Below are 27,402 nucleotides of genomic sequence, written 5' to 3' on the forward strand. Positions count from 1 at the left end.
GGCCTAAATGAAACTTTGTAGCCTGAAGCCTAGAATTAATCCAATACATCCTTCTCACAGATTATGTCTGCAATGAAAATCCTATTGGCGTAACTCAAAACAAGTGAGCAAGTTCCTGGGATGTGATAACCTGATAACACAGGAAATTTAAGGAATTGACTTGCCACAAGGAAAAGTCTTTAAGTTGAGCAATAACATATTGCAATACAACGGAGCTGCTAAAGCACTTATCGTCTAGCTAACCTAACCATGTTCAAGACTATTAGGGAAAGTGTTCCCACACTGAATACTAAATTGCCTGAAAACACCAGCATCAGTTTCTGGAATGCTTTTCTCAACATCAGCAAAAGGCATTTAATGAGGTGAAGAAGAGGCATAAAACAGGTGAACAGGTTACCAAACAAACCCTAGGAAAGTGTTATAATTCTGTATTTACAAACTCATGGTTTCACACAGGCTTAGGGGTAGATGACTGTGGTAATGTCAGTCATATCAGGTTAGTCATATGGTTTCCTCTCTTAGTTGCTGAGTCCACTAGCTCCTCACAAGACATATACGCAGTGTTGGGGAAGCTACTTTGATAGCATAGCTTTGCAAGCTACCAATTACTTCACACTGGAAGTAGTTGAACTACAGCAAAGCTACCCTAGGGAGAAATCTAGTTTGGTTAACTAAAGCTACTTAGAAAAAGTAGTTCAAACTACTTTGTAAAAAAAAAAGATCAAATTGACAATGTACATGTGATACGAAATTATAACAAAATATAATACAAATAAGTCACATGCCAGCAAAAAATGCCACTCAATTGAGTTTATTGCAAAAAGTGCCCACTTGTTCACAGGTCATACATAAACCAAAAAATAAAATACCCTACTATTCATGGGAAAGTGCAAGGAATGTCAGCTTTGGTTTTGTATACAATGTCCATCAGTCAGACACCTGCCTTCCAGAAACTAGAGTCCAGGTGGGGGTATTGCAGCAAGCAGGATTACTCAGTTAGCCAGGTAACTTCTAAAATAGCATGTAATAATAAATAGCATCAATTACAGTAATGGTAAAATAAAAAGAAATAAAAATTCCTTTCCTTTTATGGCCCAAAATTGTAGTTTCAGTAGTTGACTACACAAAAAATGGCAAAAAAGTAATTTAACTACTTGAATCACTATGCAAATATGAATGTAGTTGAACTACCAGCAAGCTACTGCAAAATGTAGTTAAACTACTAGTTTAATTACATGTAGTTCACTACTCCCCAACACTGCATATACGTATAGTTACTTTTGTAAACAGACATCAGAAATGCAATAATGACTCTTCAAGCAGATAGATGAAAAGCAATGGTTTGAATTGTTTTCTGTAACACATCAAATATTACCCATTTTATACTTCTCATGTCATAATTTGAGTACAATTTAGAGCCAAAAATACTTTCAAAATTTTCAAAACTTTATTATTTATGTAATAGGTATTTACAGATTTACAAAATATTTTAAATGTATCATACAAGGTGTGATATTTCCATGCATAAAAAGCTAAGTAAAGAGTAGTCTACAGTTCACATCCCACTATGATCAAGTTCTACACCTGATGCCTTGACGTTTATTTAGAATAACTAAAGCCGATAACCATACAAAAATGTTGTAAATAATACATAATAGCTACAATATAAATAACTGCAATAAAATATCATTTTAGAAATGTTATTGTTATTGTTGTTGTAATCTCACAAACAATTGCAAATGCAATGACTAAATCGCTAAATATAATACAGAATTTACAGAAATATATACAGAAGAGCAATAATACATGTCTGTCTGCTATAATAGGGTTTTGGAATGTCAGCGTTATCTAAATAAGCCATTAGACCCTTATGATGAGCTGGAGATGATTCTCTTCAGCTTCATCACCTCTTCGCTGGTAAGGTGCAGTAGAGAAGCAGAGGATGAGTTCACCATTAGCACAGCTGAGGGACACTTCCCTGATCTCTCCTTCCCTCCCTGGGGTGTGTCTTCATTATAGGCTGAGGATTTAGCACCTACAAAGTCGCGCTCAGTTGTAAGGGGGCTAGAGTCCATTTTCAATTGGATGGGGGGAGCCTGGCTGTCTCTGTCATATGGATCCCAGCCATTTATGGGTTTGGAGCTGTAAGGCTTAGTAATATCCTGCTGATCCCAAGGATAAACATCCCTGGATGCGTGTTTCAGAATGCTACCTGAAGGCAATGGCTTGTAGTTGGAGAAACGACAGTGGTTTATGTGGTGATCACTGGGTGTCTGGATGTTTGGTGTGGGGCTTGGCACATTCCTCTGCCTTGGGCTTCGATCTTCAGTAGCTGAGCGCATGTCCTGCTCTCGGGGGTGACTGTGAACGGTGAGGTTGGTGGGGAAGATGTCTGAGCTGTGACAACTCCTTCGTCTGGTGTTTTCCTCTTGAGTAGGAGTAGGAAGCTGCTTAGGCCCGTGCATAGTGGCCGAGGGCCCGCACAGCCGGATCCAGTCGTGCAGCAGAGCTAAGGGTATCTCAATTTCCATCTTGCCTCCATTTTCTCGAGGGGGGCTGGGCAGTACATGGCTGAGACTGAGTGCCCTTTGGCTTAGTTTGGGGCTCCCCTCTCTCTCTTCTCTTGGCCAGACTGTGAAGTCTGTATGTGGAGAGCTGGGTATGTGGGTCATTGTGGAGGTGCCCTCCCTGCTGCTCACCAGCGGTGTGGAGCTAGCAGTGTCTGTTCTCAGAATCGGGGCAGAGGCATATGTGGGGCTGCTGGAGGATGTTGTGGAAGTGGATTTGCGGTTGATGATGTTGCCCTCTCTAGCCTTCAGTGGATATGAATACGGTTTGACTGAATGATACCCTCCTACAGCTGCTTCATTGTCCTGTGTCTCACGTTCCTCATTTCTCATCACCCTCTTGGGAGGATACAGAGGAGAGGGTTTGTTCAAAAACTTTGGGTTCTTGCCAGATGTAGGCGGAGTGAACGATGACGCAGGGTTGCTGTTTGTCTCCGGGCTTGATGCTTTAAAGCTAAGGTTTAGAGGCTCGCTCAAACCAGATGAAGATTTGTACTGCTCTGCCAGGTAGCGCAAGTGCTCCAGCGGCTGCTTGATCCTTTCTGTTGAGCTTTGAGGGGCCGGATGGTAGGAGAACTGAGGCTGGGGGACTGGGGGACTGTGCGGGGTTAACACTGAGGAAGAGACAGGCACATAAGGGGGCAGAACTGGGTGGCCTGGATGATAGTATTGAGGGTAGTGGACAGGCAGAGGGATGACCCTCACATGCGGGTCTGACAAGAAGTTATGAGGGTTCTGGAAAGACAAAGTGGTTGGTCAGAGGTTAATTTATTGTTCAATACACTCTAAAATAAAAAGTTTGGGTTAACTGGAAAAAAGTGCATTTCTTTTTTTATAACCAATTTTCTTAGGATAATTTGATATTTTTACATAATTTCAATGAATTGAAACAAAAATGGTTGATAATATAATATAATATAATATAATATAATATAATATAATATAATATAATATAAATGTAATCTGTGCATACACACATTATTACATTCTGAAATGTCATTTACAGTCCAGCTAGGATTTTAATGGCAAATTCCTGTTGTGCAGCAACAGTAGATTTTGGCATTGTTTAATTTTTTGGCATTGCTTCATTTCTATGTGTTTGTATGAAACTATATTAAATTTACGAATAATTCATGTAAAAACAAATGTTAACCTTTGATTATGAGCCAAATAGCCAGAATTATTTAGAAATTCTTGTTTTTACTGTCTAAAGATTAATATTTATTTAATTAAACTCAAATTGGTCTGAGTCTGTGTGTGTCTGCCTGTGTCTGCGTGAGCAGTGTATATCCCATGTTTACACAGAAGCAGAGCATAACTGCAGCTCTCTGTTGTTTCTTGTTTGACTGTAAATGAATAGTCACCTGGTGCAGCGGTACTGCTAAAGCTTTGCGTTTTGCTGGCCTCTGGCCATCATCATCTCTGCTGAAGTTGTCATAATGGAAGTGCTTTGCCTGATGCTGTGGCAAGGCATTCATTAATTCCCCTTTCACGTGACATTCATATGGCAGAAGCAGCCTGCAGAAATAAAAAATGAATCAGATAAAACAGTTACAAACAAAAACATACCACACACTGTCACACTGACAAACACATACATGCACTGTCAACTCATTCGGACTCACTTCTCATAGTGTCTGCGGGTGCAGGTGGCTGCACTGGTGCTTCGAGGGTTTCCTCCCAGTGTGTTGTACACTTGTTTCCACAGCTGCTGAGAGGTAACCTGGAAGAGTACAGAACATAGTCAATAACTATTGTTTGGAGTCTACAGCCTATTTTACCTTCTTATTTTTTTCGAACACTTTAATTATATAATAGTAATACTTTAATTACGTGTTTAAAAATTTGATTGAGGCAAACAGGTTTACCTGGTGGTAGCCACCTGACTCTTTGACAGTCTTGTACATCACAAACAAATCAACTGAAAAGCAAAAAACAGAATCAAATACATTATTAAAATGCACTTTATATTAGTCATTTTTGTCCATATACGTCGGTATATGGGCAACCGTGGAGACATCTCATGCTTTCCTCTACTTAAAGCCCCTAAATGCAGAATATTTACTATTAAATGAGACCATCTTGGTGAAAACTGGTTCATTCTATGTGTTGCTTTCTATGTGTTTATTGTGTATAGTGTCTCGGGTTATTTCACAAATTAAATGAATGAGCCGTAATGCTTTTTAATACATACTTTGTTTGAAGCCTAGGTGTGGGATTCTCTCTATGGGTGTATCTCTCTTCTTCATGAAAAGGTAGAGATCTTTCAGGAATGCCTCCTCTGTCATGTCCTCCTCCACCTGCTCTTTACTTCTCTTCTCCTGGAGCTTTTCATATGCCATGATGGGGCTGAGAACACAACGAAAAACATGCAATATTTATAATACTATACTACTACTAACAATAATAATAATAATAATAATAATAATATAAATAGTAATAATTGTAATATGTGAATAACAATAAAATAATAATAATAATAATAATAATAATAATAAATTATAAATAAAAATGTATTTATTTAGCACTTATAAAAACATGGTTACAATGGGCTTCACAGAAATAAATATAACACACAAAACAATGAGGCAATCAACATATATATTCAAAGAAATAATGAAAATAGAATGAGGATTGTAATATTACAATCAAAGTATAAAAAAACCAAAGTATAAGCAAGTCTAAAAAAGAGGACACAGAGCTGGCTGATCTCCTCAGCCAGGTCATTCCAGAGTCGCGGGGCTCTGGTGGCGAAAGCCCGGTCGCCCTCAGTCTTCAGTCTGGACTGAGGAACAGCCAGGAGCAACCTGCCTGAGGATCTCAGGCTACAACTAGGTTCATAAGGGGATAAAAGCTCTGTGATATAGCTGGGTGCCAGACCCAATTTCAAAGTCAATCCTAAAATGTACTGGAAGCCACTGTAGGGCAGATAAAACAGGCGTAATATGATCTATAGCGAACAATCTCTGCCGTTGCTAGAGTGCTTGACTGATAGCAACAGGACATTCTGTGACTGAACATCATGACAAACATTTAATATTTACGTAGGCCTATTTATAAGTAGTCACAAATTTACTGTTTACTGTTACTGTTTTTGACAGCTCTCAAAGCTCAAATATAATGTACAGTATGATTTGAGCTGAGCTATTCTTGTGACAATGACTCAGTGTTTTAAGCTCACTTCTTGACTGATGATTGTCAAACACATCCAAGTTTTTGACCATATATCAGACTTAACCACATGTTTGTCCTTGCCCCAGTGGAGCCAACCCAGTCTCTATTGAAAGCATACCATTGAACTAAAAAAAGACATCAATGCAGTCAGTGTTCAATTTCCTAGCTGTGCACTTCCATGTGTATTGTGTATCTACAACATTAACACTGGTATGGATGAAATTAAATGAACATGACGGGATAGGGTTAATATGCTCAAGGTTAGAATATATGTTGGAAATAATAGTGTTGAGTGTGAGTAAATGATGTAGTGACACATGCCACTACATCTGTTTAACGGGACACAGCGGTCATCACTGATGTCATTATGGATGTTCTGTGCTTTACCAGACATTTGATACTATTGTTTTCATTACACTTGTATGTATGTTTTGTATTCAAGATTTACTTCTGGTTTTTTAGGTGTAGATGAAGCTTCACTCACATCATATCATGTGGTAAGAATTTAACATTTTTTTCTTTATCCAGTGGCCAAGATCTTAGCAAAAATAATTTCAACTGATTTTCTTTCTATTATTGATACCACAAGAGGAAATTTACCAACACAATAACAGCAAGATGGAGCAATTATGAGAATTTTAGGTACCGGCTGATATTTATAAAATGGATGATATACACTGCCCGTCAAAAGTTTGGGGACACCACATTTTTCTTTATTTTTACTATTTTCCACATTTTGGAATAATAGTAAAGACATCAAAACTATGAAATAACACAAATGGAATTATGCACCAAAAAAATGTTAAACAAATCAAAACTATCTTATATTTTAGATTCTTTAAAGTAGCCACCCTTTGCCTTGATGGAAAGGCAAAGGCTTTGGAAAGAAATTCATACATAGGCATCAACTTCACTATTTATATTTGTCTAAGGAACAAATTTCAAGCATTTAAGCATAAGCCTTTAGATTAAAATAGCTTTAAGATAATGAAAAACATAGTACATTCAATCATGTGTGTCCAAACCTTTGACGGGCAGTGTATGTGTACAAATCAATTGCTTGATTTGAATGCAATTATCATATTACACATCATATTCATCTACATATACAGTACATCTCCCCTAAATATTTTTTGCTATGAAGAAAGGATCTTGAGTGGTATACAGAGTCGGATCGATACAGGAGAGAAGGCCCTTGTGGGGTCCAGTTGCAGCTCACCAGGAGCATAATCAGCAATGGATCTGAGAGATATAAACACCACACCATGTCCAAGACACAAATGCTTTTTTTTTTTAAATAATCAATCATGCAGGCACTGGACTGACAAACACATGTTACCCAAAGGGCCCAGCAACAATTTTTATTTACAACAAAAGTGACCAGAGACGGAAAATTGTGAAATCAGGAGAGTAAATCCTGGCAGGGGTAGCGCAATGTCCATATTTTATCATAAATATTTTATCCATTGTAACCACAGATAAATGGAATATCAGAAGTTTTGGAATCAAGTCACCACAGAAAACAAAATCAAAGAATAAGTCTATTCTGAATTTTATCTGAAACCAAATCAATGTTTCTCACCTGTGTTTCCAGTGACAGGATGAGGCTGGATCGTACTAATTCATAGGCCTGATGATCAGGAAACAAGTTAACCACAGAGTTTACCGGTCTGTGTTTTCTCCAGTGCGGTGCAAAGACTACAGTTTGCTACAACCAGTTGATAGGGGCACCTCAGTCACACAGTCACACACCTGTCCTTAGCGCCTGAGTGACACTGTGGGCAACTGACAGTGGGGGTGTATACTCCAACTTCTTCCTGCTAGGAGTTTAAAGTCAGACCAGTTCAACCTGCTCATGAATGTGTGCCCAAAACCTTTGTATCGGAATGTTCCACATAATTAGGCAGAATAAAGGGCATATCAGTGGAAATGTGGTTATGTTTAATGTGACTTATCTATTATCAATAGGCCTATATGATGTGTGAATTTTTTCTTTACGTTTTTTTCCTTTCCCTTATTGACAGCTTAGTTAAATATAACAATTTTAATACTTTTTGGTCTACAAAACATCACTAAAACATAAATCTTAAGCCTGTATTTGGTGAAAGAGTCACTATTCATCATGCGGAGGTTGTAATATATTTTTCTGACATCAAACAGAATTTTACATTCAGTGTGATACAATTTAATGAATGGTTTATTGTAACACACAAACGTTTCATTAAATTTATTACATTGGCATGTTGTTGAGCCTGGTAATTATCAGTGTGGAAACAGGAAATGTGAGATTTTAATGGCTGTCTCATTCTATAATTGAGACAGACGATGATGATGATGATGATGATGATGATGATGGTGATAGTGAGCTTCTCTTTGTGCTGACTGTTCTGATTCTAGAATTTGAATACATCTTTGGGAACAATAATCACCCAATATAAGACATACAAATTGAGCAAAGAGAGAGCAGATTTTCATTTTAGATAACATTGTATATTACAATAAATATTATGGTTAAAGCCAATTTCAAAAGAGTGAAAATTAAGTCATACAGGAATGATAATGATTCATTGTATTTTCCCTTCTGTGAGTGAGTCAGCAAGTGATTGTATAGGAGAGTGTTGCCTTCAGCTAGGCTCAGTGTGCTTTCATTGGACCATGAAGTCTTGCTGCCTTGGTGCATCCCAGTTAGTGTGTGTTGTGATAACCACACATTAGTATCACTGTGACAGGGTTCAGGTCATCAGAGCTCTCTGGGTGTGGCAGTGTCTTTACCAAAACACAAAATATGATGTAACTACTCCTTGTACTATTAAACCTGGTTGAGTGCCTATGTAAAAGCCTGGCATGGATATTAGAAGAGGGTGAAAGTTTTACCTTAATCCTCTTGAGCTCTGGAAGAGTGATAGGGTTGTGTATTCTGTCTGACAATACAATTAGTACTACAATCAAAACCGTATTTGGTACAAGTTAGGGTAACTATGATAGTGGATTCAGCTATTTCAGCCAAACCCATTGCTAACAGGTATATAAAATCGAGCGCACAGCCATGCGATGTCCATAGACAAAAGGTGGCACCAAGTGCTGTTATTGTGAAGTGGAAATGTTTAAGAGCAACAACAGCTCAGGCGCAAAGTGGTCGGCCACACAAGCTCACAGAATGGGATCGCCGAGTGCTGAAGTGCTTAGTGCGTACAAATTGTCTGTCCTCGGTTGCAACAGTCACTACTGAGTTGCAAACTGCCTCTGGAAGCAATGTCAGCACAAGAACTGTTAATCGGGAGCTTCATGAAATAGATTTCCATGGCCGCGCAGCTGCACATAAGTCTAAGATCACCGTACGCAATGCCAAGCGTCAGCTGGAGCTGAAGCTCGCCGCCATTGGATTCTGGAGCAGTGGAAACATGTTTTCTGGAGTGATGAATCACGCTTCACCATCTGGCAGTCCGACGGACAAATCTAGGTTTGGTGGACACCAGGAGAATACTACCTGCCCACATAGAGTCAACTGTAAAGTTTGGTGGAGGAGGAGCAATAGGCTGGGGCTGTTTTTAATGGTTCGGGCTGGGACCCTTAGTTCCAGTGAAGAGAAATCTTATCGCTACAGCATATAATGACATTCTAGACGATAGTGTGTGATTGCGTGCAAACTTGTGGCAACAGGTTTGTGGAAGGCCCTTTGCTGTTTTAGCATGCCAATGCCCCCATGCACAAAGCGAGGTCCATACAGAAATGGTTTGTTGAGATTGTTGTGGAAGAACTTGACTGGCCTGCACAGAGCCCTGACCTCAACCCCATCAAAGACCTTTGGGATGGATTGGAACGCAGACTGTGAGCCAGGCCCAACATCAGTGACTGACCTCACTAATGCTGTTGTGGCTGAATGGAAGCAAATCCCTGCAGCAATGTTCCAACATCTAGTGGAAAGCCTTTCCAGTAGAGTGGAGGCTGTTATAGCAACAATGGGGGGACCAAATTAATGCCGGAGCCTGCCCCAAAGATGGGTTACCTTAGATTGTGGGGTCTGCTAGAGGGTGAATCCGCCTGCACAAATGGATGGAGCCTGCTAATATAGAAGGGACGCATGAACGATATACAGTGATGGAGAGTGGAGCGAGAATATGGCTAAGAATGAATGATTACAGTGAGTATAAGAGGGGTTGAGGACAGAGTTAAACAGGTGCAATTAACCCAGAGACTGCCAGACAAAATTACCAATAACACCACCAGTGATTACAAGAAACGTGGTTACATACCTTTGATGACGCAAGGGACCTTTGTGTGCCCACAGTGAGAGATGGGTATGGGTACACTTAGGAAGCATAGGCAGTCAAAGTCCACCTGCCCATAAACTTTAGCACTGAAGCTGGGATGCCATGATTGGTAGCTGACATAGCTGCACCAAGTCTTAACCCTGCAATAAGCGATTTCAGACCCTATAACCAATCCTGAAACTAACGTGTGCTATGTGGAGATTTTTGTGAGACATAATGATATAAACCAATAGCCACACACGCAGGCCAGCTGTGTTGCTGTTTTCACCTCTTCTCTAAAGCTTGTTGTCAAAACTCGGACCGACTTGAAGCTCCTCCCGATCCATTCAATAGCTTTTCATTTTTTTAAAACTAGCTTGTCGGTGGAATGGCGGAATCGATCAAACAAGTGAGTAAACTTGTTAAACTAGTAAACTTACTACCTACCTCTTCACTTGTCATTGTGGGACATGTGTAACCTTCAGCGGGAGAAAAATCTGGCAAAGTGAAAATGGCAACCGGCAACAGTTCTCTGTAGGTACGTTTAGCTCATAGGTTTAGCTTAGCTATTGGGCTTTATGCACGGTTTGTCCTTAGGTGCCTAGTCCAGCATTTTTGCTGTGGTTTATTTACAAATGTGTTGCGGTTTCTGTTACCCTCTAGCGGTCAGAAAATCACTTAGTGCAGCTTTAATGAATGAGTGGAATAATGGGCTGTGGAGAAACCACAGGTTTTGAGGAGCCCGTTAAGTGGCTAGCAAACCAAGATTTAGATAGGGCAAGCCCGTAGGAAGGAGGGAGAGAGGACCTGGAGTGTGTTTCCGTTTACACAGATAAGACAACATATGACAACATATGATATATTTTATATTTGTCTGATTATGAAATTATGTTGGACTGATGTGCCATGTGATGCAACGTATGGGAAAAGCTGCAGGTTGTTCAGCTATGGTAAGGATGTCTGTGGTTTGCTGCATCGCGGCAGGACAGCTGTGGCTATTAGCGGCTAGTGTGAGGCAGAAGGAGGAGGAGGAGGCTGGCACTTTGGGTGCTTCCCTGACCCTCTGCCACAAGGTTTAAGGGAAGCTTTGGCAGGGCTGACAGTTGGTGTTTCTTGCACCACTTGGTCTGTTGTGAAGACCAAGAATGTTGCCATCTCCTCATGAGCATTAGGCAGGTAAGAAGCTCTTAGCAGCATAATGAAGCCTAGAAATTGCATAGATAGCTAAAGAGAAGCAAAAAGCACTCATGACCACCGTACTCTGACAGAGCAGCAAGTATAGAAGAAAGGCCAGTCGGAGACTGGGGGGTCAAAGGTTTCCCCTAACAGTGATGGTGCATACTGTACATAATGCCCCTGACACTTAACGCTACACTCACGCCGGTTTTGCTTTCATAGTAGGGTTGCCTACTAAATAATACAGATTGAATGTTAAGCTATGAAGGCATGCAAGTAAATTTTTTCTTCAACCACCATCCACACCTACGACTGTTGCGCCAAAGATGCATTATATAATATAGCGTGACAGATTACATAGTAATTAATTTAAGACAGGCAGAACTAGTTTTGTGATGTTTTGTGAAGGAACTTAATCAAGCAAACAAAAACTCTTCACCTAATTGGTTAAAGCTACGCTAAGCGATTTTCCACACTAAACACATTAAACACACACAGCAAAACCACTGGGCGACGGAGGCCCTTAAGGACATATCGCCGGTTACCAGTCTCGCTTTGCCAGATTTTTCTCCCGCTGAAGGTCATATGTCCCACAATGACAAGTAAAGAGGTAGGAGGTAGGAGCGCCGCTTTCAAACAGCGAGGGAGGAGACAAGCTAGTTTTTAAAAAGGAAAAGCTACGACTCGGGCTGAATTTGATAACCAGCTTTAGGAAAGAGGTGAAAACAACAACACAGCTGGGCCGCGTGTGTGGCTATTTGTTTATATAATGCGCCGGTTTCTCACAACGTGAAAAGGGCCTATTGATTAGTGATGGTGAGATGAAGCTTCATGAAGCATTGAAGCTTTCCAGCAAATTGATTCGCTAAAGGGTTCATTTCTCGAGGCTTCATCTGGGCTTCATGCGCACACTAAATCATCTGCTGGTCAAAGAGTGTAACACAGGCAAATATATTACAGATGATGTCAACAATATGATGTGTGTAATATTTTGCGCTAGTAAAGGCCTGTGAATGAAACTACTGTCAACAATGTCGATAAAGTAATCCATTAATATAATATATTTTTTCTGGGAAGTATATCATGATTATTTAACATAACTATATAATACACTATAATAGTCTTATGAGTAATGCACCAAATGTCTTTGTAAATCAGTCCTTTGGTCAAATAATTTTATCATGATATTAGAATGATGGGAGGGGCAATATTAGTGAGCTAAAACTGGAAAGTGGCAGTGATACGGACAGGCAGCGAGGCTTCAGACGTAATCAATTACGTCATTGATCTAAAATGATACAAGCCTCGATACGCGCTTCACGGGAAACTTCCTGGATTTCTCGACACATGCATCGAAGCCTCGACACCGCACGTAACATCACTACTATTGATGACTGAAACGTGATTGGTTGGAGGCGTGTTTGGGGCAGCACCATATAGGTGAGGAATTAAAATAGATACGGTGGAAGATAAAGGCACACTTAAGTGCGCACAGCGCACACACTGGGGAGAGTATAGTCTCTAGGTTGAACTTCTATCTACTTCCTATTCTGATGAGTGTTGAGATTGTGCCTAATTCAACACAACATCAGTGATGGGAAGTGCTCATTTGATATTCCCAATGACCTACCCACTCTCATTTGGAATGCAGTACCCAAAATGATAAAAACTGTTCATAAACAGATCATGTGTGTAAATGTCAGGACATATAGCTCCTTTTATTCAGAATATAGCAATTATATGTGGAGGAGTTTGACAACATTTATTACTCAAAATAAAGCTAAATCATTTCAACAGAGAGGTTTGTTGTTCATAAAAAACAGAACTCTAGTTATAAAAATGAGATATAGAGATTATAAGATTATTTTATAGTCAGTCTATCTAAGTAGCTATAATGTTTAACATTACATGGAGTAAAGTTGTAAAGCTTCTTAGTTTTCCTCCTGGAATGCAGATAAACAGATAGATATCTGTTAAAATTCTTCAATAGTCAAGTCTGTATATTTGTCCTTTATTGATATCAAAGCTCTCTGTGTTCTCCATTTTGATGACCACAGCAATTTATATATGTTTCTATGGTAACTGAAGGTGACAGGAAATGGAGATCATTTTGTGAAATCAGTTGCATTCCCTCTCGACACCACTGATGACCAATAAAGAAGTCACAGGAAAACCTTGGTAGAGGCTGTTTTTGTCTTTTGAAGCAGTTCCAGTTCTTTGTGTAGAACATTCTAGAACAGTGCTTTCACCTGATGATATTATAGTACTGTATAGGAAATGCTTCAAATTGGCACTGATGTCCACAGCCATAAAGTTTACCACAAATTCTAGTTTGTTAATGTTGCATTTTACTTGTTAAACTGTTTAGCTCCAAAAACATGTAATTATGTGTAAATCGGATGAATTTATGTGAGATTTATGTAAAATAGCACCCCCTGCAGGTATAAAGATGAATGACATCAAAACAGACAGAACCTCCCATTTAGCCACACCTGTCTGACTGCCCACTTTGGGGCAACAACAAACTAGAGAATGAATAGAATTAGATAGTTCATGCATCCACCATATCTTTTGCCTTACTGAGAAGATTGTTGGATACATTAAAGTGAAAATATAGACTGCCTTTAATAACTTAAAAATGTCAGAGGGCATGAACTATGTGGTAAACACCACAGCAAGCACCACAGTCCACTGAGCCATGAGCAGCCCAGAAATCATCAAATTTCTGGAGCATTTCTGATATCACATTTCAACCTTACAGACCTTGACTGGGGACAATGGACAAAGAACAAATTGAAGACATTTCCTCAAACTGACAGTGTAGAGATGTAGAGATTATCACAAAATCTCTTTGACAGGTCTAAACAAACACTTCCTTGAATTGTCTTGAGCCAATGCTGAGTGACAATGCATCTTTCACAACTGATATTTGATTCGTGCATTATATGGATGTTAAAATCATTGCTGTGTGGCAACTGGTGAGGTCTGTTTCTATCAGTGTCTGCGCTATGCCACAAAATACCTGTAACTCTAAAGGGCGAACATTTTTATTTGAAATTAATCTTTAATTTGTTTGTTGTTTGTGCTGTCTCACTAGTGTCTATTAGTATGCTGAATTGTTCAATATTTGCACTTGAAATTTAAATAAATCTAACTGAAATTGAAAACAAAAAAAAAACCCTCTCCTACACGTACCTCACATATTTTCCTCACTGAGTCATGAGTCATTCATTCCACTACAGATTTTTCACTCCAATGACACAATGCCTATTGTTCTTCACCAGCTATGAGAGACTTATCATTTACTGATTTACTCCAGAAGAAGAGTGATTTCAGAGGGTTGGTAGCCTACACGTCTGGCAATAATTAGGCTACTGCCTGAGATTGTGAGATTAAATATTAAAGTTATGAAAGATATTAAATCTTCTGGTCATTTATTTTACTTTCTGTTGTTTGTAGAGATGCTATTGTTTGTATTTGTATCTGTATTTGTTCAACAAACCAAATTGTTTGTATTGTTGAGATATTAAATCATTAAACTTGTTGTTTTACAATGGCCTATCAATAATGTGAAGTATAAAGACAGATAGTTTTCTTATTAAAAATAACAATCTAGATATTATATAACCATAAGCGCAGGCTTTTATAAACACAACTGTAAACAAACATAGTCATAAAAAATTATAAACATGAATCAATCTCCACTCTGAATTTACCGTGTGCCAGCATTAACTGCGTGAAGACTGGAGGATACTAAACAGCCAATTATAATTTGAAAAAATGTCTTTATGAATCAAAATATTTACAATGCCATCATTACAAGGGAGTGGTTTCTTCCAAAGGAGAAATATTATGGTACGTGCACAGGTCAGTTTGTTGTCATGGCTGGCGTTCTAAACTGCTGTTCAAAGACATGAACATGAACATTCCATCCAGGAGTTCCAAAGAAGGTTTATAATTCATTTCATGTTGTTGTCAAGTTTGTTGACAAAGGCGATGGTAATGGTAATGGATTATTACACATAAAAATATATATATAATCATAATTAGTTACGGCTACTTCAATTTCTTTTAAAAGTGTTAACTGATTACACGAGCAGAAATCATTTATTTGAAAATGTCCAATCTGGTTTCCATTCTAAGTATACTACACAGTGAGATACAAATCATTTTCCAGAGGTGGAAAGTAGCTAAGTACATTTTCATTAGTTTTACTCCACTACATTTATCTGACAGCTGTAGAACTGTACAACTTTGCAGAATAAGGTTTTACATGCAAAACCACTGTGAATTTTAGCAGTTGATGCTGGTGAATGTTCTCTAGTTCTATGATGGCCATGAGTTCCATCAAGGTTTTAGTAAAATGAGGAAATAAACAAAACACTTAAAAAAATTTTTAAAAAAAGACACAAGAGTTAAAATTGTGTCCAATCTCTATACAAATCATGTAATGGCAGGTCAAGTTTATTGCTGTTGCTCAAATATAATAGATTGATGCATACACAAATGGCTTCATCCCACAGAGCAAAACTGTGAGAGATTCTGGTACCTATACATTACTCTGTAATGCATAGATGTGGAAGGGTGTAGTCTGCCTTTCTCACGCTTCATCTAAATCCCATAATAAGCTGTTGTGAAATGCATTAAAGTTTCCTCTTTCAAATGTAAAATGTGTCACCAACCCTCAGTATCTGAAACTCAGATTGTGAGAACATGTATCTTTGGTTCAAAAGCACACCCCTATAATTCATGTATTTAAATACACAGTGAATTTGAGAATATAAATAACTGTTGGCTTGTTGAGGTCTTGAACCTTATATATATATATATATATCACAGGTAATCAACTTATAAGGCTGTACATGCAATCTTTTTTTCTATGGTGTGGAACTTTACAATTAGCTAAATATTATGACATAACTCAATGGACAACTGTTTGCCATGTGACAGGTTTTGTGAAGCTTAGATAGAAATCAGAGGAATCGCTTGAATGAGACAGAGCCCAACATGTTTTAAGTATTACAGACAAGTGTCTATCTGTGTGTTCTTTGTTATTCCGTGTGAGAAAGTAAGGTGGCCTGTCTGCATATCTCTTATCAGCCATAGCTCACTTAGGTGTGGCCCTTCTCTCGAGCCACAGCGCTACGTTTTTAATCGTGTCTTAACCCTGATCTTGTCATTATCTACTCCTGAAGAAGGCATGTGTCACAATACAAAGAAAATAATGTGAAATGCAGGCATGTATGGGTGGGGTATGGAATAGAATACAGAACATAGGTATTGCTCAAGCAGGCCTATTTTGAGAACTTGATCAGATAGAGCTGTAGTTTACTGTAAGACACTAGTAGCACAAGCTGTTTGAATTGAATGGAATGTAACGTTGGAATTGGTATTCATCAGATGCCTTGATTAAGTTAAACACCTGAGAAACAAAGAATGACGCTATATGATCAACGATTATGATGATAATGATTTTAATTGTTTGTGTTCCATGTCACATTTTTTGGGGTTCAGGTGGTTGTTTTTTGTTTTTATTTAGCACTTTAAAATGAAGTTTATAAAAAAAACAACTTAAGACTATTAAAGTAATTGATTTGAGTAAAATTCAATTCAGTTGTGATTATGAATTCATATGATACAATTACTTTGAAATGAACTTTAGTTATAAAAAAAAAAGTTTTACAAAATCTAATCTGATTTGTGTAACTGCGTGACTGGTGAGAGAGAGAGAGAGAGAGAGAGAGAGAGAGAGAGAGAGAGAGAGAGAGAGAGAGAGAGAGAGAGATTGTACGTACATTTTTTGTTTTTATTTCACACTTGCTTTGGCAATGAAAACGTATGTTTCCCATGCCAATAAAGCCCCTTTGAATTGAATTGAGAGAGAGAGAGAGAGAGAGAGAGAGAGAGGGAGAGAGAGAGAGAGAGAGAGACGGGAGGCGGGTAATGAATAAACGACATATAGGCTAATATGTAACGCCGAGGATGAGGATGAGGATATGAAGGCTTTGTGCCTTCCTTGCTTCTATACGACTGTGACTATGTGCACTGTATAATACGAAACTAACCACAGTCAGGACTCTGTATAAAAGGTGTACTCCCCACAGTGTGAAAACCGTACAGCAGAGTGGCGCAGCGGAAGCGTGCTGGGCCCATAACCCAGAGGTCGATGGATCGAAACCATCCTCTGCTAGTTTTTCCTCTCAATGTTTTTAATGAGCTCATCATGAAACAGTGTGGTGTTATTTTCCGTGTACTCGGCGGTAGTAGGTTGGTTACATTTATAAAGAAAATGTTAGGTTACAGGTTTGGCCATGATAACCCGCTGCCCGTGGTTGTAATGTAATGCTGGCGCCATCATTTGGTCGGCAAAGGCAACAGCACGGTGCAGGATAAAGCCTCCCATCTCGATAAAGCTTGTTTGTTGCACACTCACACAGTCACAGAAGGAAATAGACCAGTGCTGCTCTGAGACAAACTAGACTTCAGAAACTTTGCACCGTGACGTGGCGTGGACGTCCACATGTGTAAACAGTCGGATTCTACAATCAGGAGGTGTGAGTTGTAAATAATGAGTTAATAGATCCCTATGTATACAAATCATCCCTTCCTTTTTTTTTTAAACTTTGATTTGTCTGCGCACAAGAGTATAATAGTTTTTAAGTTTTGATTAGACAGAAGACTTATTTTAGGATTTCAAAGGCCCAATCTCAATATCTGCACTCACAGCCGAGGCGCGTTCCCGATACATCCGCGAGTGCTGTCGGATTGCTGTCACGCGGACTTTTCGAGCCCTTTATGCATAAAGCAGCAAGTCCGCTCTCCTACAGAGTTTGCTTGAGGGAATTACCCAGAGTTCATCGATCGTATGTGGAAAATATCGGCAACCCAATCAAAAAAAAAAAAAAAAAAAAATTCAGGAGAAATAAACACACACACACACACACACACACACACACACACACACACACACAGACATGCACACAAAAAAGAAATCAATTAACAAGAACTTAAAGAGAAACAGGCATAAAAAGGTCAAACAACATGCAAGATATAGTTAAAAGAGAAAACATTGCAACAGGATCATTTGAGAAAAAAGAAAGCTCATATTAAATGTTTTCCTAAAGGTTGAGGAAGGTTACATAGCCTAGCCTATGCTTGTGATCTTTTGCTTTCTTGTGCACTCATGCACGCTTTCAAGGTGCCTCCTATACTGTTTTTTTTCACATGAGCAATGCAAGCTGGGCAAGAAATTCAAGTTGGCTGTCTTCAGCTGATAGGGTTACTCAGCAGCACGCCTTTACAAGTGAACCAATCAGCATACACACACCCTAATGTCAAACCTTTGAAATAACACATACATCACTCAGTCTTGCTGCTTTTGTTCACTCAGCTCCACCTGCTTAGATCTGCTGTTATGGGGGGTTATCCCTGACTAAGATCTAATGCATGTGCAAAACCAAAACCACACTTATTGCTATGTCATAACCATTTATTTGTATTTGCTATACAAATAAATTTGAATTGAATTGAATTTAAACTTATTAATATCAATATGCGAGTTGTCCTGACTGAAATGAAGTGATGCAGCCTAACCTCTAGCAGAATGAAGTGGGTCTATGACCATTAGCACAACAGTAGTTTTAGTGTAGTTTTTAGTTTAATAATGCTGTTTAGACAAAAATGCAAACAAAGAGTAAATTGCAAATTGATGCCAAGAACCTGGATGATGTTTAAATCAGGCAGTCCATCCCGAAGTACCTCGGCCGTGAAGAGAGTAATGAACGTAAAATGAAAACTCCTAAAGCAGTGATTGTTGGAAACATCTTGCACGGGAGACAGCCTTGAGGTTGTCAAGGCAACATGTGATGCCACAAAGTGCTGTCCTATTCCTCACATTTATACCATTTTGAGCCCTTGGCGCGCAGGTGACGTCAATTAAAGTCTGTGAGGACATTGAGATTGGACCACTATCATTTTGAACATGTTGAACATGTCCCAGGCAGCAACTAAGTGAGCCTAAGTGAGGAACCTAATGAGCCTAAGTGAGGAACCAAGCATGCTGGCTTGGTTCCTCGTCCTGTAGCAGAACCAACCTCTGTGGAGATAGTGGTGGCAGGTCGCCTCACAGAGAATGACTGGATTGCAATGCTGGCACAGGAGGAAGGGGAAGAAGGAAAAACCATGAAAACCATTCGAGGATTTAAAGTCACATTCTTGGACAAGTGCTGTCAGGTGTATTTGCAAAACAGGTGTGTGGCTTAGCGTGAGACAAACAAGAAGAGCTATTAGTGACGTTTTTTTCCCTGTTCTGCAACAAGTCCAGAATGCAGCATAGATTTTTTAACTATAAGAGGAGAGATCTTTTAACTCTTACTTCAACTTTAGACCTAACCACTTTACCTTGACTTTCAGTATATTGTAGAGTATGTTTAATAGTTTATTGATTATATCTAAAGCAATACATTGCCTGGCTTTATCTAAACAGAGCCTTTAACTTCCCAATAATGTAGTCTTGTCTACTGACAAAAAGCTCTTTTGACTGTAAAGTCAAAGGTTTATCCAGCATTTACAATCAGGGCCCCTGAACATTAAAACAACTTGCTTGAGCAAATACAATTACTTACATATTTTATCTAAAACAACTGAAACCATATCATTCTAAACTTGCATTTAACTGAACATGTTATTGCTTTGATGAAGGTCGTTATTGTTTTTGAATTTTACTTTATGGGAATTAACATGCCAGCAGTATCAGTCACTTTGGATTCAGTCTGAGGAATGGAATTGTGGAATGACTGTAAAACCTATAGTGTTATTATTTTTATGTAAAGTTGAAGTATAATGATACATTTACTGTTATGTAGTCTAGCGCTTGTTTATTTCTGTCTTGTGCTTCTGTCAGTGCACCTTAATGGACCTGCAATGTTTGGCTTTCCTTCAGTGGTTTGGAATGTTCATATGGTTGTTTTGTTTTTATAGCACTTTGCAACTTTGTTTGGAAAAAGTGATGATTCTTCTTCTTCTTCTTCTTCTTCTTCTTCTTCTTCTTCTTCTTCTTCTTCTTCTACTCTACTCTGGGACAGGAATGCCATGATTCAATGATTCGTGTGGTGGAGTGGCAGTACCTTGTAAGAGTGAAGGGTGAAAAGCCAGAGAGCAAATCACTATGGGAGATGGACCCAGAGCCTAAACCCTGTGGTACTGATGCTTGTGCTCAAGGCTGTATAACTGTGTGTTGGACCACAGCCAACTCAAACACATCTCGACAGGTATTCTGTCTGTCTTTCTTTCTGTCTATCATTTTCTTTCTATCTTCCCAGCTATCTGTCTATTTCATACTCTCTTTGCAACTTGTGGTACAGTTGCATATTTCACTTTCATTGAACATTGTGGCTCTATCTGTCTCTGCAGGATGTATTAGATCTACAGTCAGCTGAGTTGTGATTTATGGGAAGCTGATTCACAGGGAAAGTCTAAAAGTCCATAACAAGGCAGGAGATCTCTGAGGGAACAACCTTGATGCATGCTACTGAAACGGGCAAAACTGAACATGAGCAGACTGAGGAGGTAGAGCGAGGGGGTCTACACTCCTCTTTAAGTCCTCATGCACTTTGTAAATCAACCCAGAGTAAAAAAAACACAGACTATATACAGCAAGACCCAAAAAGTACTGCCAACTGACAGAACAAGTCAAGGCCCAGTCCCAGCAAAACAGGACCAGGTCAATAAATGATCTCAAATTTAAAGAAGTCAGACAAAACACAAACCAGTCATCGTCAACCAGCAGGCCTAGCATCAGGGTCTATCCACCTACCCCCAAAAAAGGAAACTCTTTGCCCGGCTTCATTTCATTGTCTAGTGGCCCTTCTCTGGGTTCCATGCGACTGGGCAAAAGAGTTCCTCCTTTCGACTCCACCTTGGGAATGCCTCTCATGGAAGACCCGGGCTGGCCTAAGTTGAAGCCAATAAAATGTTGCCTTCCTCCTTTGCAGTGGTCTCTGGACCAAGTGATTTCAGGGCAGAACCCAAGTGTCACTCCTGCCAAACCACACAGGACATGAAGCAAAATGGAACAGCTGGAATGGGGCTCAAACCTTGCCACCCTGAAGGCCATCATTCTCCTTTTATAATTCACTTAGAAATATCAGCACACTGGGAAAATAATATGTGAAAAGCAGTTTATTTTCTTTTTTTATTTAATGGACAGGAGAGCTTTAAGTCTTCAGTTTCATGATGCTTTAAACCTTTTGTTTTACTAGAGGGATTCTATGTTTTTCAGAACCTTTTTGTGAGCGACCTCCTGACTGTAGTACTCAGTGGTTGATGTCTGTTCATTACTTCACCACACAGTGGAGCTGTGGCTCCAGCTTTCAGATGGTTTTTTTTGCCTGCACTGTCTCTAAATCCTGCAGGGCAAGGGGTGAACTATGGCCAAGCCTTAAAAAGCTTGTGTAACATGACATCAAGAATAGGCTGAATAGGGAATATACATTATTCACTATTTTCAGTTTTAAATGAAAACCAGCTATGCATGTACATACGCGATTGCTCTATTCTGACATCTCATACTGTATTTTATTCATATTGCTTATTTTATTTTCTGGTCACAGGCAAAAATTTTTTTTTTTTTTTTTTTGCCAATAAATATCCCTCCCCCAGCATCCGTGGAAGAAACACTCCAATGCATGAGAACTGAAGAGCACGCTGAAGTTTAATTGGCAGTTATGCTACTTCAGATCTACTTCAGATCTTCATTTCTGATGGAGCTTTTGATATGCTAATTTTAAACTTAACTGTACAATGTGGGGACAGTTCTTCTCTGGATGCTCGGGTGAAGAGGTGAATGGGCCCAGACAGAAGAGACCCAACTGTTCGAAAGATGAGGGATATAACCATCCATTACAGTCCACATTCTCACTTGTGTCATGCATTCCCAATGTGTTTTTTTTTTTTTTTTTCAAAAGCACACCCCAGCTGTCAACTAGAAGACTTGTAAACAACCGTAATGCATTTCACACAGCCTTTAAAGTATTTGAAAAGTCTTGAAAACAGAATCCAAATTTAAGATGGATCAGCCAGAAGATTGTGTGAAGCTGTTTTTTTGTTCTGCTGTGATATCTTTCAAAGCAAAATCTGCACTCAAAACACTTCTTCTGCTCATTCCCCTTCTCTGCTGAAAGTCAGCAGATAGATAAATCAGATCATTTCAGAGGCAAATGGTTTAGATTGACACCAGATGTGTTTGGTGATCTTCTGCTGCAAAGGTCATGCCAAAGAGGGACTCCAAATGTCAAACACCCGTCTCTGTAGTTTAAGCAGAAGCCTTTGTCAGACCTGGTGGATTGATATTCTTTCCCAGACTCCGGGAATGCCATTACTGAGACATACTTTGCTGAAGAATATGCAGAATTTTGTTTCTTTGACAATGGTAATTGAGCATTGATGATTTTCTGGACTTCAAGAGAAATACATTGGTTTAATGATATTAACGTCTGGTGTGCATGTGTGTGTGTGTGTGTGTGTGTGTGTGTGTGTGTGTGTGTGTGTGTGTCTGTGTGTGTGTCTGTGTGTGTTTGGGTTGGAGGGGGTGGTGGTGGTGTGGTGGGGGATTGTCAGTGTAGTTTTTTAAACCACAATATTTCTGCCATAATGTTATATCAATACTCACCAGTCAAAGCACTGCAATCTACAGTATATTAGCATGTGACATACAACATACCATACATGTAAAATGATTTTTAGGTTGTATGTATTGAGCACTAGCTGTAACTTTGTGGAATAGTAACTAATGTCTGTGCATAAAAGGGGCATGCACAGAAAATGTATTTGCACTTTCGGGAATGTCTGTATGTGTGAAGTAATGATGGCATAGAACAGCACATTGCCTATCTTCAAGAGCCTATTGTGTTTTTTCCCTTGAAAGGGTATGTACAGTATGTACATGCCACTGTACAACACTTATTAGAAATAATCCTTTAAAAGCAGATTTTCAAAAAATTTTGCCTGCCACCGATATGAACACATCACAGCCACAGCTACGCCCCTACTTTCATTCACATACATGTATTAAAGATTCAGACTTCTGTGGAGCATTAGGCCACTGTCCATTCATTTATAGATTTTTTTATGCAGTTACACATCTGTTGTGACTGGTATTTCTGAGACTAAGAGGTAAGAGCTCACCATAACATTCCTGAGAGCAACATATTCTTGTCTTAACGTCTCAAAGTCATCCACTTCTGTACAAAACTTTGCTAGATTCATAACTTAACACTAGTGTAAACAGGTAGAAACAGAGGCGGACTGTATGTAGGCCTACATGTATTCTCAGATTTGTGTGTACACCACCCATGTTTGTGTTCGGGAGGAGCAACTCTATAGTAGCCGGGCTCTGTGTGTTTGTTTGTTTGTGCGTTTGTGTGTAATGTTGTTTGCATTGCGCACTGCTTATGGTAATTACAGTATGCACTGTTCACTGTTGCTTATACACAAGGCAGTACGGTAGAAGTCAAACAAGCATCAACCAACTGGAGGTTGGTGCGCTGTACATCTACATACCTGGTAGTAGCTCAGTGATTTTCTAACTGTAGTGGCTGAATCAACACATGAATTAAATATTGTGTTCAGTGATTCTCTTAGTTACAACAACACTGTGCTACCACAGCACTTTGTTTTAACAGGTGGAGTTTTTAAAGTCAAAGTATTTTGACTTTAAAAACCATTACCTATAAACTGCTAGCGCACTTGTTATAAATCACATTAATATCCACGCTCCAACACAGTCTCATCAAATTTTGTGAAATGAGCACAAACTTTGAATGCTGATTACGTGTTGTGGACACAAACTTTTTGAAGATTATGTTCCTCCACCATGGATTGGATTATGTGACAATTGTACAAATTGGACATGCTATTTTTACCTGTTTGTCACATGGAAAGGTTAGCTAACAGTTACTGTTATGCAACTAAAGCAACTTTGGTTAAGGTTAGGGTTATGTTTAGGCAAATATCACTTTGGTTAAGGTTTGGCAACTAAAACATTTTGGTTATGGTTACATTAAGGTTTTGGTCATGGTTAAAAAAAAAAAAAAAAAATTCATTAAAAAGTCAAATTCACAGAAGAAAACTTAGCGTGAGTTGAGAATTGAACCAACCACCACACTTACTTTCCACAGCTGTATTTCTGTTAGACAGCTCCCATGAAACGGCATGTGTTCTTCTGTTTAGAGATCAGTTTCTTGTTAAACTCAGTCAGGTCTGCCAAGAAAATAAAAATAACACTTCAAATCTAAGCAAGCTAAATTGATCACTGTGGATATGAGAGATATGAGTCCCAAAAAAAAAGACAATATTTCATGGTTTTCACTGTCAATATGAATAAGAGAGAAATTGTGCAATTAGAAGAAGTCATGGCGACAGTCATAAAGCTCTAAAGAGACTAATGGGTGCATTAATCATCACCACCAAGAGTGAGAAACCTAGAATGACCTCTAAATACACTTTGACACCAACTGTGCCAACAGTCTCTGTGTCAGCAGCCTCTCACTAACCCTTGACGCTCCTCTGGAACATTGATTTCAGGACATTCTTCGCCCTGGCTAGGAGTCTTAGCTAGGCTGCCCTCCCTGCCTGCACTTCTTTATACTACTTTATTACTCCCTTCATTCTGCGCTCACTCCATTTGTTCAGCATTTGTTCTTCTTTCCCTGCTTTCCCTCGCTCACACCAGGTTGCCATTTTAGATTCCTCATTTAAGGGTTTAAAGAAAATCATACTGTATATGAGGACTTGGGTAGAGAGCCTTGCCTAGCTTGAGTACAGGTGGTCCGCTACTATGAATTGGATTTCCTTCCAGCACTGCAAAAGCCTTAATGATGTCCGTTTTTGCATATGTGGCCTTTAGTGGTGGATCTATGCAAGTTTTACACAAAACCTTGCCTACATGCATATGCTACAATAATGCATATGCTACAATAATGCATACGCTGACTGTACTTTCTTTCCGACATCAGAGCAACAGACAGGAATGTAATGAGTCTCTTGTACACTTTTATTCTTTACAGATCAAGTTTTATTTAGATATAAAAACAAAAATAAAAAGATAAGGCGGGGGATGTGAAGATCAGGTTACACAACATTTTCCAACTGGGTGTGTCGTGTAAGGAAAATCTACTGTACTGCATAAAATTAAGACCGACATTAGGCAAGTTGTAACAATTCTAAAAATCTATAGGACTATTTTGCAATACTGACACCTAAGCTTACATCGTAAATGGTCTTCAGAAGACTCACCGTAATTGGTAGCATTTCTGCATGTTTCATTAAACGTGCGTGTATGTGGGTGTGCATGTGTGTGTAGAACCAAGAAAAAGTGCCTCCAGTTCAGGAAACTACAAGAGCCAGCATTCAAAATGAATCCAATGGGAAGCTTTAAGTGTGAATGCACAGTAACGCTTTAGATTACAGCCCGCAACGTACAGCGTAATTACTCCGGAGTTACGGTGTAATCTTTTGTACTAACGGTGTACCAGTACAGTACGTACCAATACATATATAATGTAGGTACAGGGGAACAAGATGTGAAGTTATGGAATAAGGGGGTAACAATTCGGGAACTTACAAAGAACTTATACTGTAGTTATTTTTTAACTACCGGGTACCTCTTTTATTATTACAGGGTATGTATGACCTACTGAGCAATAATCTGGAAGTTTGGGAGGAACTTAGAGAGAACTTATACTGTAGTTATTTTTTAACTAACAAGTTCCTATTCTATTATTGCAGGGTACAGTATGACCATAACATAAATTACCACATACTTGAATAACTTTTTGATTATTAGCATGAATGTAATTTAATAATGATAATCATTCATTTATATGTACTTATAAATTAGAACGTGGGAACATAATGCCAAGGGGAGATAAAATATGTATCCACCTAATATGAAAACAAATATATATGACTGAAAAGTAAATCAAATAAGTGACAAAGATTTGAATAGGAAAAACAATAAAAGCAATGCCATAAAGACAATAATAATGCAAGAGTACTCATGGATGTAGTACTATGTTATTTTTATATTACAGTTATGACCTATAACCTTTCACATCAGCGTCATCAAAGTTCATCAAAGTTGAATGGGTACACTTAGATATTAGATAACACTAATGATTGCTCTAATAGAATTTACAACACTATGTCATTACATTCAATGTAATACAGTATAACGCTTGTGGGTTTGTGTCTTACAGAAGCTGAAACATGTTCAGGTGATTTTATTCACACAGCAACCTACACTAAGCTAATCTGCTACTGTCATGTCGTGCACTGGCTAAACTTTCAACACATCCTCATTGGAACTTATATTAACTTGTGATTACTTTGCTGCCAATTAGCAACATATCAAACCAGTCCTATGCTGCATTTAGGCTTTGTCAGTAAAATAAAATAAAAGGGAAAATCGCCCATGCTTCTGACTTCATGCCTTATTGCTAGATGACTACTGTTGTTGCAAGCTTGTCCCACCAGATAATTGGAAATTAACCTCAACTTTTCCATTATTATTGTGCCACATAGGCTATTTGTAATGGTTTGTTGACAAACTAGAAACAAGACGCTGATTTTAGTTAGCTGTACAGTATTTCTTGTATAGCCTTACGTAGCTCATTAATATTGTATTTATTCACATCTAGAATGCCAGCGATGATGGCTTTGCGCCTGTGTGGCCAACAGTTTGATTCTTATGGCTTCTCACCAAGTGGGAGACTTCATAGCTGTCAGAAATTCAGACATCTCAGACTATAAATTACGGTCAAGAGACTGATACTAACAGTTTTTCTCTATAGGGTCAACATATGGCCAAGGTGCACCAGCTTCTTTCCCCTCGTCTCAACCTCAACCCTGTCATCTTCATCAGAAGTGGAAAGGAAGATGAACAAGAAGAACAAAATGAGGAAGCAATGCAAGAAAAACAAAGAAATAAAGAATTCAATGCTATTTGTTCCTCAAAGGTTTATAATTTATTTTGAAATAAGAAGTATGTTAAAAAAAGGTTTTAAGTTAAGGATGTAAGATTTGGTTTTTAATATGATACAAGGCGTACAATGTACACTTAAGATTACAGCCCGCATACCCTGTAGTTACCCTGTAACTACACGTAACAAGGGGGGAACTAACAGCGCTTTAGATTACAGCCCGCATACCCTGTAGTTACCCTGTAACTACATGTAATA

The 27,402-nt window shown here is 38.8% G+C and overlaps 1 protein-coding gene across 1 annotated transcript; it reads right to left on the reverse strand.

The window, feature by feature from the left end:
* Window positions 1–795: 795 nt before the first annotated feature.
* arid6 (AT-rich interaction domain 6) lies at window positions 796–7,512 on the reverse strand. Its single transcript, XM_071915163.2, has 6 exons — window positions 7,324–7,512; window positions 4,762–4,916; window positions 4,436–4,488; window positions 4,193–4,290; window positions 3,932–4,085; window positions 796–3,302 (listed from the first exon to the last, which is right to left on the reverse strand). Exons 2-6 carry the CDS (start codon window positions 4,907–4,909, stop codon window positions 1,869–1,871), a joined length of 1,887 nt encoding a protein of 628 aa, XP_071771264.1. The 5' UTR covers window positions 4,910–4,916; window positions 7,324–7,512; the 3' UTR covers window positions 796–1,868.
* Between the last annotated feature and the right edge of the window lie 19,890 nt (window positions 7,513–27,402).

The sequence above is a fragment of the Centroberyx gerrardi genome, chromosome 2 (genome assembly GCF_048128805.1).
Source record: "Centroberyx gerrardi isolate f3 chromosome 2, fCenGer3.hap1.cur.20231027, whole genome shotgun sequence".
NCBI lineage: Eukaryota > Metazoa > Chordata > Actinopteri > Beryciformes > Berycidae > Centroberyx > Centroberyx gerrardi.